The 19,207-nt window shown below is 38.5% G+C and overlaps 3 protein-coding genes and 1 pseudogene across 3 annotated transcripts; 2 read left to right on the top strand and 2 right to left on the bottom strand.

The window, feature by feature from the left end:
* Positions 1 to 1,825: 1,825 nt before the first annotated feature.
* LOC113692510 (cytokinin riboside 5'-monophosphate phosphoribohydrolase LOG7) lies at positions 1,826 to 6,520 on the top strand. Its single transcript, XM_027210933.2, has 7 exons — positions 1,826 to 2,091; positions 3,196 to 3,293; positions 4,193 to 4,223; positions 4,352 to 4,451; positions 4,587 to 4,657; positions 5,488 to 5,631; positions 6,078 to 6,520. The coding sequence occupies exons 1-7, from the start codon at positions 1,981 to 1,983 to the stop codon at positions 6,174 to 6,176; spliced, it is 654 nt and encodes a 217-aa protein (XP_027066734.1). The 5' UTR covers positions 1,826 to 1,980; the 3' UTR covers positions 6,177 to 6,520.
* A 2,457-nt stretch (positions 6,521 to 8,977) lies between these two features.
* LOC113692604 (2-Cys peroxiredoxin BAS1, chloroplastic) lies at positions 8,978 to 13,379 on the bottom strand. The gene is made up of 7 exons (XM_027211036.2): positions 12,930 to 13,379; positions 11,415 to 11,489; positions 11,058 to 11,139; positions 10,853 to 10,932; positions 10,191 to 10,316; positions 9,423 to 9,536; positions 8,978 to 9,284 (listed from the first exon to the last, which is right to left on the bottom strand). Exons 1-7 carry the CDS (start codon positions 13,158 to 13,160, stop codon positions 9,168 to 9,170), a joined length of 825 nt encoding a protein of 274 aa, XP_027066837.1. The 5' UTR covers positions 13,161 to 13,379; the 3' UTR covers positions 8,978 to 9,167.
* On the top strand, positions 13,172 to 15,613 carry LOC113692284 (protein SEEDLING LETHAL 1, chloroplastic-like; annotated as a pseudogene).
* Positions 15,614 to 17,042: 1,429 nt separating this feature from the next.
* Positions 17,043 to 18,538, bottom strand: LOC113692283 (protein SEEDLING LETHAL 1, chloroplastic-like). Its single transcript, XM_072055724.1, has 2 exons — positions 18,534 to 18,538; positions 17,043 to 18,074 (listed from the first exon to the last, which is right to left on the bottom strand). The coding sequence occupies exons 1-2, from the start codon at positions 18,536 to 18,538 to the stop codon at positions 17,066 to 17,068; spliced, it is 1,014 nt and encodes a 337-aa protein (XP_071911825.1). The 3' UTR covers positions 17,043 to 17,065.
* Between the last annotated feature and the right edge of the window lie 669 nt (positions 18,539 to 19,207).

Raw genomic sequence — 19,207 nt, 5'->3', positions numbered from 1 at the left:
TTTTTGAAAAATATATATGCAATAGGTTTGATACATTTTAAAAAAATTAGAGCCCAATAATAGCAAGGTCAATAATGGTAGAATTTATTTTAAATAATTATAAAGAAATTATAAAAGTTATGCAATCTTCTTGTGCCTCTGTAATAAAAAAAATTTAAATTTTTAGTTCATGTTGGATACTATAAATTAGATTTGAACTTTCTTTTCTTGTTATCGTGCATGGTAATCAGGATAACTAGATGACAACAATAACATAATTATGGGAATAAATTTTGAAAGTAAATCACATTGGGAATATTTTTTAACAAGAGCGTTATTTTGGCAATAAACTCTAGTTTTAGATGGATTTAGAGTTTTTAAAAAACCACTCACTTGGTTTGGATCATAAAAATATGCAAGAAAATTAATGGGATAATTTCATAAACCTCCCATGAGGTTTCATGAAATATCAATTGATATCTCGAGGTTTTCAAAATCTCACTTAGCATCCCTCGAATTGACATTTTTGGTAACATTGTCAGTCATTCTAATCAAAAGTAATATTAAAAAAATTTATGTTTGAGGAGGGAGATTAGTTTAGTACCCTTAATACCCCTTGGCTATATAAAAAATGAACGTTTTACAAACCAAGAAAAAAAGTACTGAATTGGGACCATCTTAAAAGTGAGGGGATAAAAGTTAATAAAGATTTATGTTATAGCCAATAGTCACTTTTATAGCAGAGAGAGATAATGAAAAGCAAATACTATTCTCTAAACAATTTTTACAAATAAAACCCTTCACAGTGTTAAAGGCAATTAACACGTAAAACTCATACATTTGAGCAAAAAATTCAGTAATAGATGAAATTCAACTTCAATATCATACACAGAATTTACTCAAAATAGATCGATTTTTTTATAGGTGTGAAAGATGAAAATTTTATTATGAAGAGAAAAAGTAGGAATTTGCAAAATCGCAAAGTCCAAAGTTTCAATTATTTCATTTCTCTTGTACTCTACATGAATAGGAACAAATAAATAAGAAATAGATAAATATTGTTGTGAAACGCAAAAAAGGAAAAAAAAGAACCTACAGCTGTTCATCCTCGAATGCATGAATATTTCATTGATCAAATCCTAAAATCTTATATTTTATTGTCATTTCCAATTCGATTATAAAAATATATATATTTGTGCGTGTATGTGTATGTATGTATAGAAATTGTTAAAGAAAAACAAAAAATTCAGAGATAGAAAAACAAGCTTAGAAAACTTAAATACGAGGGTATTATTGATAATTTCTCACATTTGATATTGGCATATGATCCCGCTATCACTTTAAGAGCGCTAAACGAGATTTTGAAAACCTCAGGGAGATAAATGACATTTTATGAAACCTTAAGGGAGGTTTCTGAAATTATCCCAAAATTAACAGGAGACTAAGGTCCCGTTTGGATTGCATTTTCCGTCATTTTTCATGGAAAAATTACTGTAACGATTTGATGTATGTGAGGAAAAAAGCTAATAGGGAAATGTGTTCACGGAAAATGACAAAATTTTTCTATGGAAAACAGCAATCCAAGCAAGGCCTAACTATCTCACATGGTTCACGGACAAGGACGCAATGCAGATTTACTTGTATCCTCCAACTGGAAGAAACACAATAAAATAATTGGATACTAAGTGGAATGTACAGAAACCGGGGAGTTCCAACTTCCAATTGCAGTACATGGTAGTTGGTTCCAAACGGGGCCACAGAGTTTAATTCTGAAAATTTTAAACGAGCAACAAACCCCAACCCGGGGGGCCCCAGGTATTACTATTACTCCATTCTGTACGATACAGTGAGTGAGGTGAGGCTTCTGTGAGAGTATAAAAGGTTTAACACCACCATCAATCAACAACGACCCAAAACTCGCTGCTTTGTTCTCGTTCTCGGACTACTTTTCCCTCCCATCATTCACCAGAATCATTCTCGAGAGGTATCAGCAGAGAACTAATGGAGGAAGAGAAAAGATCGAGGTTCAAGAGAATATGTGTCTACTGCGGAAGCTGTTCAGGCAAGAAAGCCAGCTATCAAGAGGCTGCTGTTGAGTTGGGAAAAGAACTGGTAACATTTAAGACTAGCACATGCATTTTCACCCTCTTCCTCCTATATTTTTTGTGTGTGAGATTCTGAGTCTTGAATCCCAAACACCACAACTCCGTGAGATGCAACTCATTTTAGGTTCGTACGCATAAGTGTTTTTCTTCATTTTGGGTCGGCAAACGCATATCATACCCAACCCCTTAAAAACCCATTATCAGTTTTCAATCCTTGATTCAGGGTTCTAGTAGTTGTTTGTCGCTAAATCGTTCGGTTCATTATTTATCACCTTTAGTTCATTTTTCTTCCAAAATATTAGTGCATATTCTTATCCTTTGTCCTCTGCTTTTTATCCAACGTCTTTGGCGTTTCATCTTTCATTCTCAACAAACATACATATAGTCTCAGAAATGAAAGGTGGGAAGGTTTAGGGTTTATGTGATGTTCGGCATGAGAGAGAGAGAGAGAGTGGGGAGCAGGGGTGGAGAGATTGCTAGCTGTAACCTTTCTGTCAGTTGAGCAGCCTTCTTGCATGATCTTAGTTTTATGGAGCAGTGATATTGATTATTGAGTTTCTTTTTTCTTTTAAAAAAAACCTGTTATTCCTAAGGGAGCCGAACGTGCCATCTTGGTATCATGACTCGTTTAGGCGTGGTTCTCTTCTTGGGCAACTCCACCACTAGCTAAGCTAGCCTCCCTTGCACACCCTCCGTGATTCTAGTTTATGGCCTGCAGAATATAATATGCTCCTGATACTGCTATAGCATAATAGGTACCACAATACTGCTCTGCTTTTTTTTTTCCCCTGGACCTGATGCACTCTTGCATATACTTTAACTATACGTGTTTTTTCTTCAGAAATTAAGAAAAAAATTTTTGCATGCACATCATTTCAGAAACCTAGTAAAGCGGGGGTTTTAAACTATTTTACACCGCCTTCTTGTTGCCATGATTTTAAGTTACTCTACAGGTTTTCTAAGTTGTAGTAGTATTACTCCATAAAATCAGGTCGGTAGTAAAACAATTTTCATAAGCATATGATAATGATGAGTGTGCAAAATGCGGTATTGTGTGTTTGTGACACGTGTTTGACGAGTTTGTGATTTTCGATGTGGTATTAAATTGAAGGTGGAGAGAAGGATTGATTTGGTATATGGAGGTGGAAGCGTGGGTCTGATGGGTCTTGTTTCGCAGGCAGTTCATGATGGCGGGCGCCATGTCCTAGGGTACGCCTCCTCAGTCGTATATGTATCTCTCTCTCCCTCTAAAAAGATATTTAAAGCCTTTCTTGTTTGAATGTCAAGTAAAGGTGAAGTTTTCCAAAAGCCATTTCATAATTTACCCCTCGTAATTCTTATCTTTCTTTGTGTTCTGTGCAATGGGTTACTGTGGCTCGGTTTCTATATGTTTTCGTTCTTAAAACCATGCAAAAAACTTGCAAATTATCTAGAAAATTAATGATAATCTTGCTACCCAAAGGCAGGCCTCATGGGATCAAATGCTGGTGTCGAATTATTTTGTCCCCTCCGCATTTCCTTTGGTTTTTGTTGTAGATAACAAAAAGGTCACTTGTTTTAGAAGTCAGTACTAGTCTTTTGATGGCAAAAGAACAAGGAAAGTACTAACGTACAGTAAAAGGTACTACCCATCTTGTCTAAACTGCGTCCCAAAACAACTTTACCTAGCTAGTGGATTAGTATATTAGTGTGCTTTTGGGCAGTTACAATCGGTAAAGCTGTGATCCCATATTTTGGTCTGATACATTGTCAGTCCACTGCCAATAGAACTTCCAGTAAGAAGGAAAACCTTCCCTGTTCCGTGGGTGAAACCTTTTGTGCACAGATTCAAGCATTCCCTAAATTGAGATTTATACTTAAATACAGAAAGAGACAACTTCACATGATCAGTCTGCTGGGTTAGGACTTCACAAAAGGTTTCTGCCGCCTGTAGGCTGTATAGCCACAATAAATGATGTATATGTATATGCGTGTGTTCACTGATTGGTCGATCGGTTTTAAATTACCAGAATTGACAAGGGCTTCTCCTTGATTTTATCATAGCATTCTCCAAATAGCACTTGCGTAAAAATGGTTGTGTAATGAAAGCAGTGTTGCTTCTTATGCAGAGTCATCCCAAGGACTCTCATGCCAAGAGAGGTATGATAACGAGTTCTAAATAAGTTTTTTCTTTGCAAGCTTTGGCTAAAATGTTTTATTCCTATGATGTTTCCAACCATCCCTTTTTTTTTTTATTTGGGGTAATGCTTTCATGAAATGTACAACAGATAACTGGTGAGAAAATTGGGGAAGTGAGAGCCGTGTCCGATATGCATCAGAGGAAGGCTGAGATGGTCAGGCAAGCAGATGCTTTCATTGCCCTTCCTGGTACTACTTCTACTGTAATTTCTCTTCGTGAAGTTTGACACTATTGAAAGCTGGAAGATGCAGTAGTATGACAGAAGGAAGGTAACTAGAAATAAAAAAAAAAATGGATTGACATTTGAATTGTGTCGATAATAGGTGGATATGGTACATTAGAAGAACTGCTTGAAGTCATCACATGGGCTCAGCTTGGCATCCACCGTAAACCCGTAAGCAGCTTGCCTCTATTTCTATTTATTACCTCAGTGGCTAATGTAAATATGGGTTCGAAGCAGGTATTGTTGATGATGAATTTTCTGTGTATGCTTAACTACTAAATAATGAGTGTGAATAACTTGGCTGTAAAAGTTGGAGATTTTTAGGACCAACTTTCCCATTCAATGTGAAATGATCATCTTCTGTTGGAAATCTTAATGCTATAATCATACTTTTGAAAGCAAATTCTTTTGACGAAATCGTTCTTATACCCAAAAGAAGCTGAATATTTCAAAAGAAAATGATGACATTTATTTAACTTTCTCTAATCAGCCATAAAATCTCTAAGCCATCTCAACTTGTGGAATTATGACTTTTTTTTCTTTGGTGTTGAACCTCAAAATCAATAATGTACCAAAAAAGCAGTTTGAAAAATTCCACAGCCTGACATGGCATGTTTTCGTGTTTCGCAGCACGTCATTCTCATAGTCTTTTTTGTGATGCCATCCTTCTTGAGTTCTGAATACTTGAAAAGCTTGTTTGTGGGATTCTGGTCAATGATCCTTATCAAATGGAATGCAGCAAGAAAGGTATCAACGCATGTGGTACTTGTTTCCGGTTCACATGGAAAGATATGTAGATTTTGCATTTTAATTAATCAGGGCATCTTTGTAGTAGACCATAGATTTCCTTGGAGGACTTCCATTTGAATGGGAGGAAAGATGTATACATGTCAACAATAGGTGTTAAGCTATGCTTTCGTGGTTTAACAAAGTAACTATTAATCTATTCACTAACCACTGACCAAATCTATTCACTAACCATTTGATAAATACTAATGCAGGTGGGGCTTCTGAATGTTGATGGTTACTACAATTCCTTGTTGTCTTTTATTGATAAGGCCGTGGATGAAGGCTTTATCTCTCCAACTGCACGTCGCATAATCGTGTCTGCTCCTACGGCCAAGGAGTTGGTCAGAGAGCTTGAGGTAGCCTGTTATAATATTAACTGTTCCCCAAAAAAAAAAAAAAAAAAAAAACCCATAGAAAAGCTGAGAGTAGAATTATGATTCGCGAGATGCATATTTTTCTCCAGCCTTGACTTGGAGGGCCACATATACATGTAACTGTCTAAGCAGCAGTCTCTGCCCTTTAAGTCTTTTTGGATCATGATTCATGATTATGACCCACATGAAGAATTGAATGAATTTGTTCCTAAATGTCATCGAGGATCCCCAGTATGACTGACTTGGTAACTTCAGACACTAGTGGTCTTATAAAGTGGTAGTTCACTTTCTTTTGTTCACTTTTCTGTCGGCTAATTTTTTTAAAGTTTTACTGATTGAAAGATATGATTGACCAAGCAAGGATGCTTTCTACGGTTGAATTATGTTTCCTAAGCTGTACTCTAATTCTTGATTACCTTGATCATCAGGAATATGTTCCGGAGTATGATGAGATCACATCGAAATTGACCTGGGAGGAGATGGATAGACTTAATAATTACGTACCGGGCTCTGGAATTCCTATATAATGCGAGTTGAAGCCTTGGGAGGACTTCCATCTCTTTTGGTTTTGCATTCTGGGTACATATAAAAAGATGATATGAATACATAGTAACTACGCAAACGGTGGATAAAGCCGTAGGTTTCAGACAGGGTACAAGAACATTTTGTGTCTCTACTGGCAGCGATTCAAATGCTCTTTTATACAGTGCCTTGTCTTTTTTGTGGATCCATCAAGGAATCCATTGTCCAAGCTGTGTCTTTAGTCAAATCAATCATCAACTTGTATCTTTTGCAACTAATATATATATATATGTTCTGTAACTGCCTAACAGATGATGATATCGTAGAATTCCGTCCCCGTGTTTTGCTAGCTGCTTGAGTTGATCACTGTTTTAGGATCCTATTACGAAGTTAGCAGGGATAAAAGAAATACTGATAGCAACTGTCAAGGATTTGTCTATCGCGCCAAGTCACCTGGTTGGCAACCTAATCGTTTAGTAAAACTTTTCTGCCTCCATATTTGGTGGCCTTGACGCACAAAAGGATCGCTTTATTTATTTATTGTTTCAAAGGGTAATGATATTATTGTTGTCAGCCAGGGCCGGGCGTCCAAGTCAGTGAGCATGTGTTTGGATTGTAAATTATTTCAGATAATTTTATAAAAAAGTATTGATATGATATACGTGAGATAGAAAGGTGATTGAAAAATGTATTGATGATGCAAGTAAATCAGTGTATGTAAATAAGGTGTAAATAAAGTGAAATAGAAGACAATTCAAACACTGATTTACTAAATTACAAATTCTGAATGGATAGACAAATGGCTACTATAGGGCAGCAAATAAATCGAGTTCGGTCAACTGAGTTGGCATAAGTTGATGCGCCAATCAATTCGAGTCAAGTATTTCTGTACTTGATTTACTGGTCCATTGAACTAGTTCGAGTTTATGTATTTTTAATAAGTTTTATTATTAATAGTGTAATTACAAACATATTTTGTATATTTTATTATTTATTAAAGTGAAATATCTATTTTATCTATTTTAAAAAAATATATATTTAAATTTTTTTTATTTTTATTTGAATTCGACTAGGCTTGAACTTAAGTTTAAGTTGTTACGTTTAGAGCTCGTTGAGTTCGAATTACGTGAAATTGAGTCGAACTCGGTTCCATTAAACTAAAACTCGTGAAATTGGCTTGGTTCATTTCTTGCTCCGGGCTACTCTCATTCAACAAAAGCAGAACTCGGAAAATTGGAATGCACACAGACCGTACGTTTATTTAGCTTAGGCTGTCCTGGCATCTCTCTCCAAAATAGTTAGACCAGAATATGAAATTCTCCTAGACAGCAGAGAGACTAAAAAACTACTGGGTTGGCTTCTTCTCCTGGAAATGTACCTTTAAACTACAAATGATGGATGCTCGAAAAATACTTTGTTGAGTCACGCAAGCAACTGTAGAATAATTGATCATGATGCTGGCTTCATAATATATAGTTTGTGCTTGGTCAATCCTTCATAAAATTAAAATAGTGCAACTGTAGGAATTAAGAAAATAACAGTACATGCTTAAATTTTGATAATTAACAATAAACTAATTTTGTTATGATTACGAAGTATCATCCAACTCCAGCCAGAACCAGGTGCGGCAAAGTTTGGTTCTTTATCAAATAACAACTGAACTCTCCCCGACGGAGCAATAAAAAATCCGACCTGTGAACCACATGATCTCCCTCCCTATCTGTATCTGTATCTTCTAGAGATTTTATGCGATCCATCAGAGATCCGGCGAATCCATCCCTCAGGCGCTAAACAAAACTTTGGTCAACTAATCCAAGGATCATGATCGATGGCGCGCCGTATAGCTATTAATTAAAAGTTAGGATAAACAATTCCCTGTTGTACACGGTTAGATCAAGAAAATCTCGGGTGGACATGAGATTCTGCAATTCAGGCCGGCCGGAAAAGGAAAAGACCCGACTTCTGAAGTTGCTCTTTTGATTCTGGTGAGGGGCAAAGGCGTTTAAAACGGGATTGTTGTGTGATTTGCGATTATGACGACACTTCGTAATCCATACTCAAAAAATCAGTCAAAGTTGCTGACGAATTGGTATGGAATGTTTTTCTTCTTATACAGATACAGGTGACATACCAAAATCCTGTGAACTTTGGAGTTAGCCAAGAGAACATATTTGTACAACAACTCAGTGCTTAAATTTACTTAAACGAACATAATCCCAATAAGGGCAAAAAAAAAAAAAAAAGATTTACCATTATGGATGGTAATGGATTGAGCAAAACAAGAAGAGTCAAAGATAGCTGCTACATTGGTCAAATTGGCCCCTTGCCCCGGCCCTGTCTTGTCTTTAAGTTCTGTAACTTTATGCAGCGTATTACTGAACAAAATTGGTTAAAACTAGACATTCAATCATTCATCCATCCCCCACCTTGTTTTCTTTATTTCTCTGCTACTAATTTCGTTCTTTTATTAGCACAAGCAAACTGATGCAATCACATCCTAACTGTATCACGTTGAAACGCGAACTTTAGATTAGATTGTTGTTGCAGGCCCGTTAAAATTGGCTGCCCGCATTGAGGTTTGCGCGGCCAATTTCTACTTAAAATTGGTTTCTGTCTTTCTTTTCATTTGTGTTATCTTTTAATTTTTGGCAACGAAGAGATAGATGTAGGCGGACACCTGTTGGGTTTCAAGGCACCGGATGAAAACGACCAACGCTGCTAATACTTCTTTAAGTTGGGCTGCCCGTCAAGACTGTTTGACATGGTTGAAACGCAATGAATGTAGTTGCCCGACAAGATAATTAAATTAGTCATCAAAACACATTCCCTTCATATTAATTCTGATCACAACAACGGTAGCCCCACTTATTCCAACAAAGTGCTCCAAAACTCTAACAATGATTGGGACATTGAGCAAATGTTACTGCACAAAACTCTCTACAATCTCGTTAAATTGACACGGATCCCAATGGAGTCTTTTAGGGCTCAAGTCGGAATTATATTGCTGCGAAGAACTCTTTGCTGAGCTTGGGATCTGGCTTCATGGTCTTCTCACCAGGCTTCCATCCAGCAGGGCATACTTCATCTGGGTTGTCCTGAACAAATTGCACTGCCTAAAAGGACAATCAAGAAAAAGTAAAAAGTTAAGTACAAAAAGTATCAGTATTTCAAAGGTTAATAACTGAATGCACAGCCCCAACCAACCAAGGCATTTTTCTTTATTTAACGTGAAAACCCCCCAAAAAGGTTACCTGCAGCGTTCTCAATGTTTCGTCAACACTCCTGCCAATTGCAAGGTTGTTAATGGTTGCGTGTTGAATAACTCCTTCCTTGTCGATAATAAAAAGCCCTCTCAATGCAATTCCCTGAAATACCAAGAGCAGAAAAGTGTGGTCATGATGCTCTATAAGAACTCGATCAGTTGCATGCCCTTGTAAATTACTAGTGTAGTTATAATTGAAAGTCAAAAGGCAAAGTTATTAATCAAAAGATTAGTTGAATGGATAAATCTCTTTCTCCTTTTTTACCTGATTCAGTGTAAGGTGCTCATTCCAAAATCTAGAAAACTTTCACATGCAACAAATTATAGGATAGCCTAAATTACGAGAGTTTCTTAACTTTATCCGATGCCTCCCCACATCATGCTCAACAGGTGTATCATGGATATCTTATGATGTTATCCACATAATCAAGATAAGCAATGAATAAACAAATAACAGCATCTACCAATAGCTGCCCGCTCATTCAAGTTTTCTCCTGAAGAAACAATATGGAAGCCTGAAGCTTAACATGTTTAAAGGAAATAAGCATGCAGTCAAGCTTAAAGTCATCATTTGATTGTCCCCCAGCCTTGTTTCTATTCTAGGCCTATGCACTTTAGTAGTCCCAAAAAGTCAAACTTTTCTCAGACTGGCACGAGTTGCATCCAACACCCACATAAACCACGTTCTGCCAGCTTTGGAGTGTGCTTGTGGTGGTGCTCAGGATGAAGAATCAGCCAAAGGACTTTAGATACATACCTGATCTGGGATCAATACATTATATGCTGCTGAGATTGACCTGGTGATATCAGAAATTAATGGATATTTCAAATCACCTAATCCACCAGCTTTTCTCTCTGTCTGGACCCATGCAAGATGCGAGAACTACGGGAACAATAAAGTAAACTCATTTTAGCATACAAGAATATCTTCAGCATGTGCTACAAGTGCAATACGATTGTTAGAACCAGGTGATCATGCAATTCAGACCTCAAGCAAAGCCGAGTTATGCAAGAAACCAAAATCTGAAATATATTCTAAAGCCAGTAAAAATTGAGTTACTAATAAACATGAGTAGTGAATCACCACACACAACAGAACTAGGCAAAACTTCTGCTTGTCACCAAGGCTGGACATTCTCGTAACATCCATGGGATGTGGATAAGCACCACTGCATGCAATTCTATGGCCACTAATACTTGAATTTGCTAGACAAGACTGCAAGTACTAACAAAAACCTCAAAATATTCAATTTTAGAATGACAAACACACACAAAACAAAATTTCAGCAACGCAGAACGGAGACGAAAAGTTTGAATCAATATAAACATGTATCTAATGATCATACTTGCAGAAGTTTTTCCATAATGAAGACTTTCTAGACATAAGAATCTTCAAGAGATCGTGGAAACGTCACTTACCACACTGTCTACTGAAACACCAAGTACCTCTGTATTCAACTTCCGAAATTCTTCATACCGGTCACTAAAGGCAGTTATTTCTACATAAACAACAAAATGGAAGGACATAAACAACGACATTTGACAACTTATATCTATTTGACATATAGCACGACATTCAGCATGTTAAATATAGCTGTACATCTCTTTGCATACTGTTACTCACCAGTTGGACAAACAAATGTGAAATCCAGTGGATAGAAAAAAAGGACAACATATTTCTTCCCAATATACTCGGAGAGTTTAACCTGCAAGAGTAATGCATCAAAGCTTGAGTAATTTCAGGTGCAAAGCTTCAAACCATGTCATGATTAGCCATGCAGATAGAACAACTATCAATTGTGTAAAAATACAATGTTTATTGCCTTTATTTCCATCTATTTACAAATCAAAGTGTTTGGTATTTGCAGCAAAGACAAAGTGCAAGTAGCTATTAATGAAATTTGGAAGTACAAGTGATTAATAGAATTGCTAACCGCAAGAAGAAAACCTATTTATATGGCTGTTCTAAGATATATTTTACCTTGATGAATTCTTGATCAAAAACAGCCTCTGCCTCAAAGTCTGGTGCTTGATTTCCAACTAGTGGAAGTTCACTCTGAAAGAAAAAATTCACTTTTTGAACTATATTCACAGACTCTAAATTTGGGTACAAGTTAGAGCGCTGTCTGAAGTATCAGTATTCAAGTACACAATTTTACAAACTGGAAACAATATAAAATACAATAAGTAAGAATGTAAAATATCAGCTTCCATGAATGCCAAGTTAGCAACAAAACTCTCAGTATATTTTATAACAAACAGAGGCCAGCATGAAGGACACCGCAATTCGCAAATATCAGTAGTTTAGTAAACCAAACTACAGGAACCATTGACATGATGTTCTTTTTTAGCCCTGTAAAAAGCTAAATCTCGAAGCAATGTTTCCCTTGTCATATCAAAAGGAATATTTGTTGGACAGGATATAATCTACAGTGGATCTTATTTGTTTTCCAGGGAAGTGCTTGCTGCTTCGGTTTCTACTCTTCAAAATGTAAAACAATTGGACATCAAAATGTTTACCTGCAGGCAATTTGATTTGATTAGAGGTCAGCGAAAACTACCGCCACTCGTCCTAAAATTTTAACCATGAAGTCACACCTCTAGCTCATGCATCTGAGGTCAATTCCGGGTGCTAAATGTGTCAAATGTGGGCATTAAGAACCACACAACCTGCTCCCAGTATGACTTTTGCTTCAATTATTAGTGTGCTCTTAGAACTCTGAACTGTTGGATATAAGACAGAAATGCAAGGGCAATCCATTTTCATTCACTTATTCCATTTGTAATTTAGTTCAACTTTTTAAAACGAAAACACTAAACGTAAATGTGGTAACTGACAAGCTATTTCCTGTAATACAAGAATGCTCGAAACTAGTTGTTGCAACATCATTATGGGTCCTAATATCAGCTTGGAGTTCAAATTTTGCTCAAGTTGCTGCTGCTTAATACTACAAACTAACACCATAAATAAAAAAAACCACTTTCGTTGGCGCAACAAATTGAAAGCGCGTCTCTAAGTTTCTGGAGAGAGTACAATAACTTCACCATGCAGTGCATCAAGCAACTGAGCTAAAGTAGTTGAGACTAGCAAATCGGTAGATGTATCTGTCTCAAAGACACTCCCTGTTTGAAATCTCTTTTTTTTCTCTCTCCAAATAAAAATTCAGCATTCGCCACAAGAAGTTCCCTTCACGAATTAGAAAATTTTAAAAAGATACTAATAAAGGTCTGGCACAAATTCAAAAAAAAACATTGCGATAATACCTTTAAATCTCTATGCAAACACACAAGTAATATTACTTCGATAGTAGTGAACTTAATCATATACACAGCCCCAAGTAAAAGACTTTCCTACAAAATCAGCTCAATAATACCTAACCCACAAACAAAAAAAAAATTTGCAATTTTTGACGGCCAAAATATCGAAAATAGGAAAAACTGAAGCTGGCATAGAAAAGCATCTAAAACATGGAAAATGCGGGGGTTTAGAACTTACTGCTCGGACAACGAAACTTCGGCGATTGGGGAAGGAAGAGCGGGAAGAGAAGGAACAGGGGACATGGGATAAGGAGGAGAACGAGGGCGAGGACTTACGGAGGGTATTGAAAGAGGAAGGAGTGGATAGGGTTTGAGAGGATAAAAAAGATTTGGGAGAAATGGAAGGCCTCGGGGGGTTTGGGGATGTTGATGATGAAAGCAAGGCTGTTGAAGCCGCTGAGCAGGCCATTGGAGTGGAGGATGGGAACTGAATGGAAAATGGAAGAATCTGGAGTGACGGTTCTTTGAGATGGCCAAAACGGGGGCTCCCTCTCAACTCTCAAGTCTCGAGTAGAAAGTCTGTGGACTGAGTGGATTTTGCCGAGTGTGGGAGGCAGCAGAATTGGTTTGGTGGTTGGTACCTGGTCGGTGGCAGTGCCAATGAGCTGTGGATAATTGGAATATGGCCATCTGTCGTTATGCATATTAGGACATATACATACCAGGGATCTCATCTTAGGGCCTTCTCTGTTTTTTTTTTTTTTTCAACTTTTTAACACTTTTTCCCCTAATGGTCGGATTTAAAAAGCACCGAGTAGAAAAGGAGGAATATAATTAGAAACTAAAATCTCCTGAATCACTAAATTTAAATGATTAATATTTCTTACACTGACAGTGTAGATGAATAATAACTATGTAAATTTTGAATTTAAAATTTAATTTTTGTATATGTGTCATGAATCCAACGGTAATAGTGTATGCACTGTCAGTGTATACTAATTCTCCATCACGCCTTTAGGATTTGGAGTTTTACTTACAGTAAAGGTTACGAGATTTTATTACGACAGATTAAAGTGTTCTATTTTTCTAAATAGAGAGTATAGTCAAAAAAGTAGAAGGATAGGTTGCAAGATCAAATTTTTGTGTAATTTATGAACACTTTATTGGCGCATGGTCAATGTTGCTTTATTAATTATTTTCTTCTACATTTCCCAAAGATGAAAAAATAGGAAATTAAGACCTCCATCCTTTACTCTTTGTTGTTGTTCCTTTATTTTGTTAAATAGACGAGACTTAGTCCTCTTTTTTTAAAAAAAAAAAAAAAACTAATTACTAGTACATTGTAATATATGGGGTTGAGTGGTTGACTATCCTTACACGCACGGGCCATTCGAACACGATCCAAGTCAGACGATCTTATTATGTTGACCTTAGTTCCAAACGTTTTAGGCCCATAGTTACTGAAGCCTGAAGAAGCCCCGTATTGTAAAATAGAACGGGGTGCACGAGCACTTGTGCTGATGTCGTATGAAATCCCAAATGGCCTCCACTATCAAAATTTTCTGGTTATAAAAAGTTGGGGTTCCAGATTTCATCGGATTGGACATTGATATCCTCCTCTTCTCTCCTCTCTCTCAAACAAGAAGCCATATGATATCGATGCCACCACTAGCACTTCTTCCCTCCACAATCTTCCAAAAAAACCTTTGAGAGCTCAGCTCCGTATCCAGAATTCTCCGGCCAATCCTTCAGAGCTCCACTTCACCGCCAAAGTTCAACCATGTCGCTAGCGGTTCAGTAGCTACAATGCCAGATACCCTTCACCACCTTTCCACCTCCTCCTCCACCACTCCCCCTTTCATCACCCCAAAATTTCCTTCGCTTTCCCGCCCCAAGCACGCCCATTTGGCCCCTCCTCCTCCGCAACCCGATTCCAATTCCATCTTCATTTCCATCCCTTCCACCGCCCCCCATCATCCAGTTCCCAGGAAAATAACAACATTGCCCCTCCTCTCAAATTCCAGCTCCTCCAGGAGAAACTCCTCTACTTAGACTCCCTCGGCCTCGACTCTCTCTACTGTCTCGCTGCCCACTCACCTATCCTTTTACTCCTCTCTCCCAGATCAAGTTCCTCGTCAAATTCCTCCACTCCCTCGGCTTCACCACCCCTGATCTCCGTCGCGCTTTTTCCATGTGCCCCGACCTTCTGGCCACCCCTCTCAGAACCGTTTTGAGACCCGCCGTTACTTTTCTCCTCCGGGAGGCCCACGTCAGCGGCAAGGATCTCCGCCACGTCATCAACCGCCGCCCCCGCCTCCTCACTTGCAGCGTCGACCGCCGCCTTCGCCCGACCCTTTACTTCCTCCGAGGTACCATTGGCATTGACGTTGTCAGCAGGTGCGCTCCTCTTCTCTCCTGCTGCGTCGAATCAAAGTTCATCCCTCGTCTCGACTATTTTTTGAAACTTGGGATACCCAAAAGGGAGGCCATTTCGCTATTTCGGAGGTTTCCGTCCCTGTTTTGTTACAGTATAGAAGAGAATTTAGAGCCCAAATTCAATTACTTCGTGGTGGAAATGGGAAGGGAGTTGAGGGAGTTGGTTGATTTCCCACACTATTTTTCGTTTAGCTTAGAGAATAGGATAAAGCCAAGGCACAAGATGTGTGTGGAGAGGGGGGTGTGTCTGTCATTGCCTGTGATGTTGAAGTCTTCGGAGGCCCGATTTATGGATAGGTTGGAAGTCTGTTGTGATTCTTCGGTTCCTTTGGCAACTTCTCCATTGTGGTGCAAAAGGGTCAATCTTGATATTGATTTAACATAGGAAAAATCATAGTCCTGTATACATTCTCTAATGCACTGCACTTGTATCTGCTTACAACAAAATAAGGAAAAGTAAATACGAAATTCCATTTTTTTGCTGAATTTGATCGATGTTTAGATTTATTCTTGAGATTGCAGCTAAAAATGGAATTCTGGCAGTATAATCACGCTTGCAGTTCTATTTGTTAGGAGTACTTCGAAGTTGCTATGCAAATTAGTTTTAGCTTTTACATCTTCCTAGTCGTATCTTGCATCTTTTGCCACCTTTATTAGACTGCCCGGGTGTCATCTTTTGGACAACATCTGGGAGAAATTCGAATATTGTATTTGTTGGGAAGGTAAATATGATTGGGGATGTTGGCAGAGTGAAGCAGTTGATTGTGCTTCCTTCAAATTCTGCTGCTTAATCAGTTATTCTTGCAAAGCACAAAAAAGAGTCTTGGAGGATTTTTGTGTTTTGGGTGCTTGTTTGCTGCGATTATGTCATGCTTGTATCGCTTTTGAATGCTTGAAGTTTCAATTTTGTTCCACCCTTGTATTCCTAGAAGGGGACGCTTCGCGCTTAATATGACGTTTAGTCTAGATTTGTAGGTCGTGGAGACAGATAATTTAGGGTTTAAGCGTCTGCATCATCATGTTGACAACAATAATTTTAAGTCTAGTTTGTTTGAGAGCAGGCAGTCGATGACAGATTGAGTCTACATGATGATGAAAAGGAATCTAAACTCTATAAATGCACAACTTTTAATTCATCGTCTTTGATCCACAGAGGGATCTAACTCTATAAATAACTCTTCTCTAACCAGTCTTACGTACCCGATTGGAGCTCCTCTCTCTTAAGTTCCAATTGGTATTCCCTCCAATCATAATCATCCTAAGAGCTCCCCTCTAATCACTCCTTAAGTACCCGATTGGTAGTCCCTCTGACCATAAGGTACTACCCTAAATTATCTGTCTCCACGACCTACAAATCTAAACTAAACGTCATATTAAGCGCGAAGCGTCCCCTTCTAGGAATACAAGGGTGGAACAAAATTGAAACTTCAAGCATTCAAAAGCGATACAAGCATGACATAATCGCAGCAAACAAGCACCCAAAACACAAAAATCCTCCAAGACTCTTTTATGTGCTTTGCAAGAATAACTGATTAAGCAGCAGAATCTGAAGGAAGCACAATCAACTGCTTCACTCTGCCAACATCCCCAATCATATTTACCTTCCCAACAAATACAATATTCGAATTTCTCCCAAATGTTGTCCAAAAGATGACACCCGGGCAGTCTAATAAAGGTGGCAAAAGATGCAAGATACGACTAGGAAGATGTAAAAGCTAAAACTAATTTGCATAGCAACTTCGAAGTACTCCTAACAAATAGAACTGCAAGCGTGATTATACTGCCAGAATTCCATTTTTAGCTGCAATCTCAAGAATAAATCTAAACATCGATCAAATTCAGCAAAAAAATGGAATTTCATATTTACTTTTCCTTATTTTGTTGTAAGCAGATACAAGTGCAGTGCATTAGAGAATGTATACAGGACTATGATTTTTCCTATGTTACATCAATATCAAGATTGACCCTTTTGCACCACAATGGAGAAGTTGCCAAAGGAAACGAAGAATCACAACAGACTTCCAACCTATCCATAAATCGGGCCTCCGAAGACTTCAACATCACAGGCAATGACAGACACACCCCCCTCTCCACACACATCTTGTGCCTTGGCTTTATCCTATTCTCTAAGCTAAACGAAAAATAGTGTGGGAAATCAACCAACTCCCTCAACTCCCTTCCCATTTCCACCACGAAGTAATTGAATTTGGGCTCTAAATTCTCCTCTATACTGTAACAAAACAGGGACGGAAACCTCCGAAATAGCGAAATGGCCTCCCTTTTGGGTATCCCAAGTTTCAAAAAATAGTCGAGACGAGGGATGAACTTTGATTCGACGCAGCAGGAGAGAAGAGGAGCGCACCTGCTGACATCGTCAATGCCAATGGTACCTCGGAGGAAGTAAAGGGTCGGGCGAAGGCGGCGGTCGACGCTGCAAGTGAGGAGGCGGGGGCGGCGGTTGATGACGTGACGGAGATCCTTGCCGCTGACGTGGGCCTCCCGGAGGAGAAAAGTAACGGCGGGTCTCAAGACGGTTCTGAGAGGGGTGGCCAGAAGGTCGGGGCACATGGAAAAAGCGCGACGGAGATCAGGGGTGGTGAGGCCGAGGGAGTGGAGGAATTTGACGAGGGACTTGATCTGGGAGAGAGGAGTAAAAAGGATAGGTGAGTGGGCAGCGAGGCAGTAGAGAGAATCGAGGCCGAGGGAGTCTAAGTAGAGGAGTTTCTCCTGGAGGAGCTGGAATTTGAGAGGAGGGGCAATGTTGTTATTTTCCTGGGAACTGGATGATGGGGGGCGGTGGAAGGGATGGAAATGAAGATGGAATTGGAATCGGGTTGCGGAGGAGGAGGGGCCAAATGGGCGTGCTTGGGGCGGGAAAGCGAAGGAAATTTTGGGGTGATGAAAGGGGGAGTGGTGGAGGAGGAGGTGGAAAGGTGGTGAAGGGTATCTGGCATTGTAGCTACTGAACCGCTAGCGACATGGTTGAACTTTGGCGGTGAAGTGGAGCTCTGAAGGATTGGCCGGAGAATTCTGGATACGGAGCTGAGCTCTCAAAGGTTTTTTTGGAAGATTGTGGAGGGAAGAAGTGCTAGTGGTGGCATCGATATCATATGGCTTCTTGTTTGAGAGAGAGGAGATAAGAGGAGGATATCAATGTCCAATCCGATGAAATCTGGAACCCAAACTTTTTATAACCAGAAAATTTTGATAGTGGAGGCCATTTGGGATTTCATACGACATCAGCACAAGTGCTCGTGCACCCCGTTCTATTTTACATTACGGGGCTTCTTCAGACTTCAGTAACTATGGGCCTAAAACGTTTGGAACTAAGGTCAACATAATAAGATCGTCTGACTTGGATCGTGTTCGAATGGCCCGTGCGTGTAAGGATAGTCAACCACTCAACCCCATATATTACAATGTACTAGTAATTAGTTTTTTTTTTTTTTAAAAAAAAAGAGGACTGAGTCTCGTCTATTTAACAAAATAAAGGAACAACAACAAAGAGTAAAGGATGGAGGTCTTAATTTCCTATTTTTTCATCTTTGGGAAATGTAGAAGAAAATAATTAATAAAGCAACATTGACCATGCGCCAATAAAGTGTTCATAAATTACACAAAAATTTGATCTTGCAACCTATCCTTCTACTTTTTTGACTATACTCTCTATTTAGAAAAATAGCACACTTTAATCTGTCGTAATAAAATCTCGCAACCTTTACTGTAAGTAAAACTCCAAATCCTAAAGGCGTGATGGAGAATTAGTATACACTGACAGTGCATACACTATTACCGTTGGATTCATGACACATATACAAAAATTAAATTTTAAATTTAAAATTTACATAGTTATTATTCATCTACACTGTCAGTGTAAGAAATATTAATCATTTAAATTTAGTGATTCAGGAGATTTTAGTTTCTAATTCTATTCCTCCTTTTCTACTCGGTGCTTTTTAAATCCGACCATTAGGGGAAAAAGTGTTAAAAAGTTGAAAAAAAAAAAAAAACAGAGAAGGCCCTAAGATGAGATCCCTGGTATGTATATGTCCTAATATGCATAACGACAGATGGCCATAT

Source organism: Coffea arabica, chromosome 6e (genome assembly GCF_036785885.1).
Source record: "Coffea arabica cultivar ET-39 chromosome 6e, Coffea Arabica ET-39 HiFi, whole genome shotgun sequence".
Classification (NCBI taxonomy): domain Eukaryota; kingdom Viridiplantae; phylum Streptophyta; class Magnoliopsida; order Gentianales; family Rubiaceae; genus Coffea; species Coffea arabica.
This window is presented reverse-complemented; position numbering and strand designations above follow the sequence as displayed.

Excerpts from the sequence above, each read along its gene's own strand:
- LOC113692510 (XM_027210933.2), top strand. The coding sequence starts at position 1,981 with ATGGAGGAAGAGAAAAGATCGAGGTTCAAGAGAATATGTGTCTACTGC. Across the intron at positions 2,092-3,195 it reads TTGAGTTGGGAAAAGAACTG|GTGGAGAGAAGGATTGATTT; the intron begins GTAACATTTAAG and ends ATTAAATTGAAG. Across the intron at positions 3,294-4,192 it reads GGCGGGCGCCATGTCCTAGG|AGTCATCCCAAGGACTCTCA; the intron begins GTACGCCTCCTC and ends CTTCTTATGCAG.
- LOC113692604 (XM_027211036.2), bottom strand. The coding sequence starts at position 13,160 with ATGGCCTGCTCAGCGGCTTCAACAGCCTTGCTTTCATCATCAACATCC. Across the intron at positions 9,537-10,190 it reads ATGTATTGATCCCAGATCAG|GGAATTGCATTGAGAGGGCT; the intron begins GTATGTATCTAA and ends TTGGTATTTCAG. Across the intron at positions 9,285-9,422 it reads AAACATTGAGAACGCTGCAG|GCAGTGCAATTTGTTCAGGA; the intron begins GTAACCTTTTTG and ends TTGTCCTTTTAG.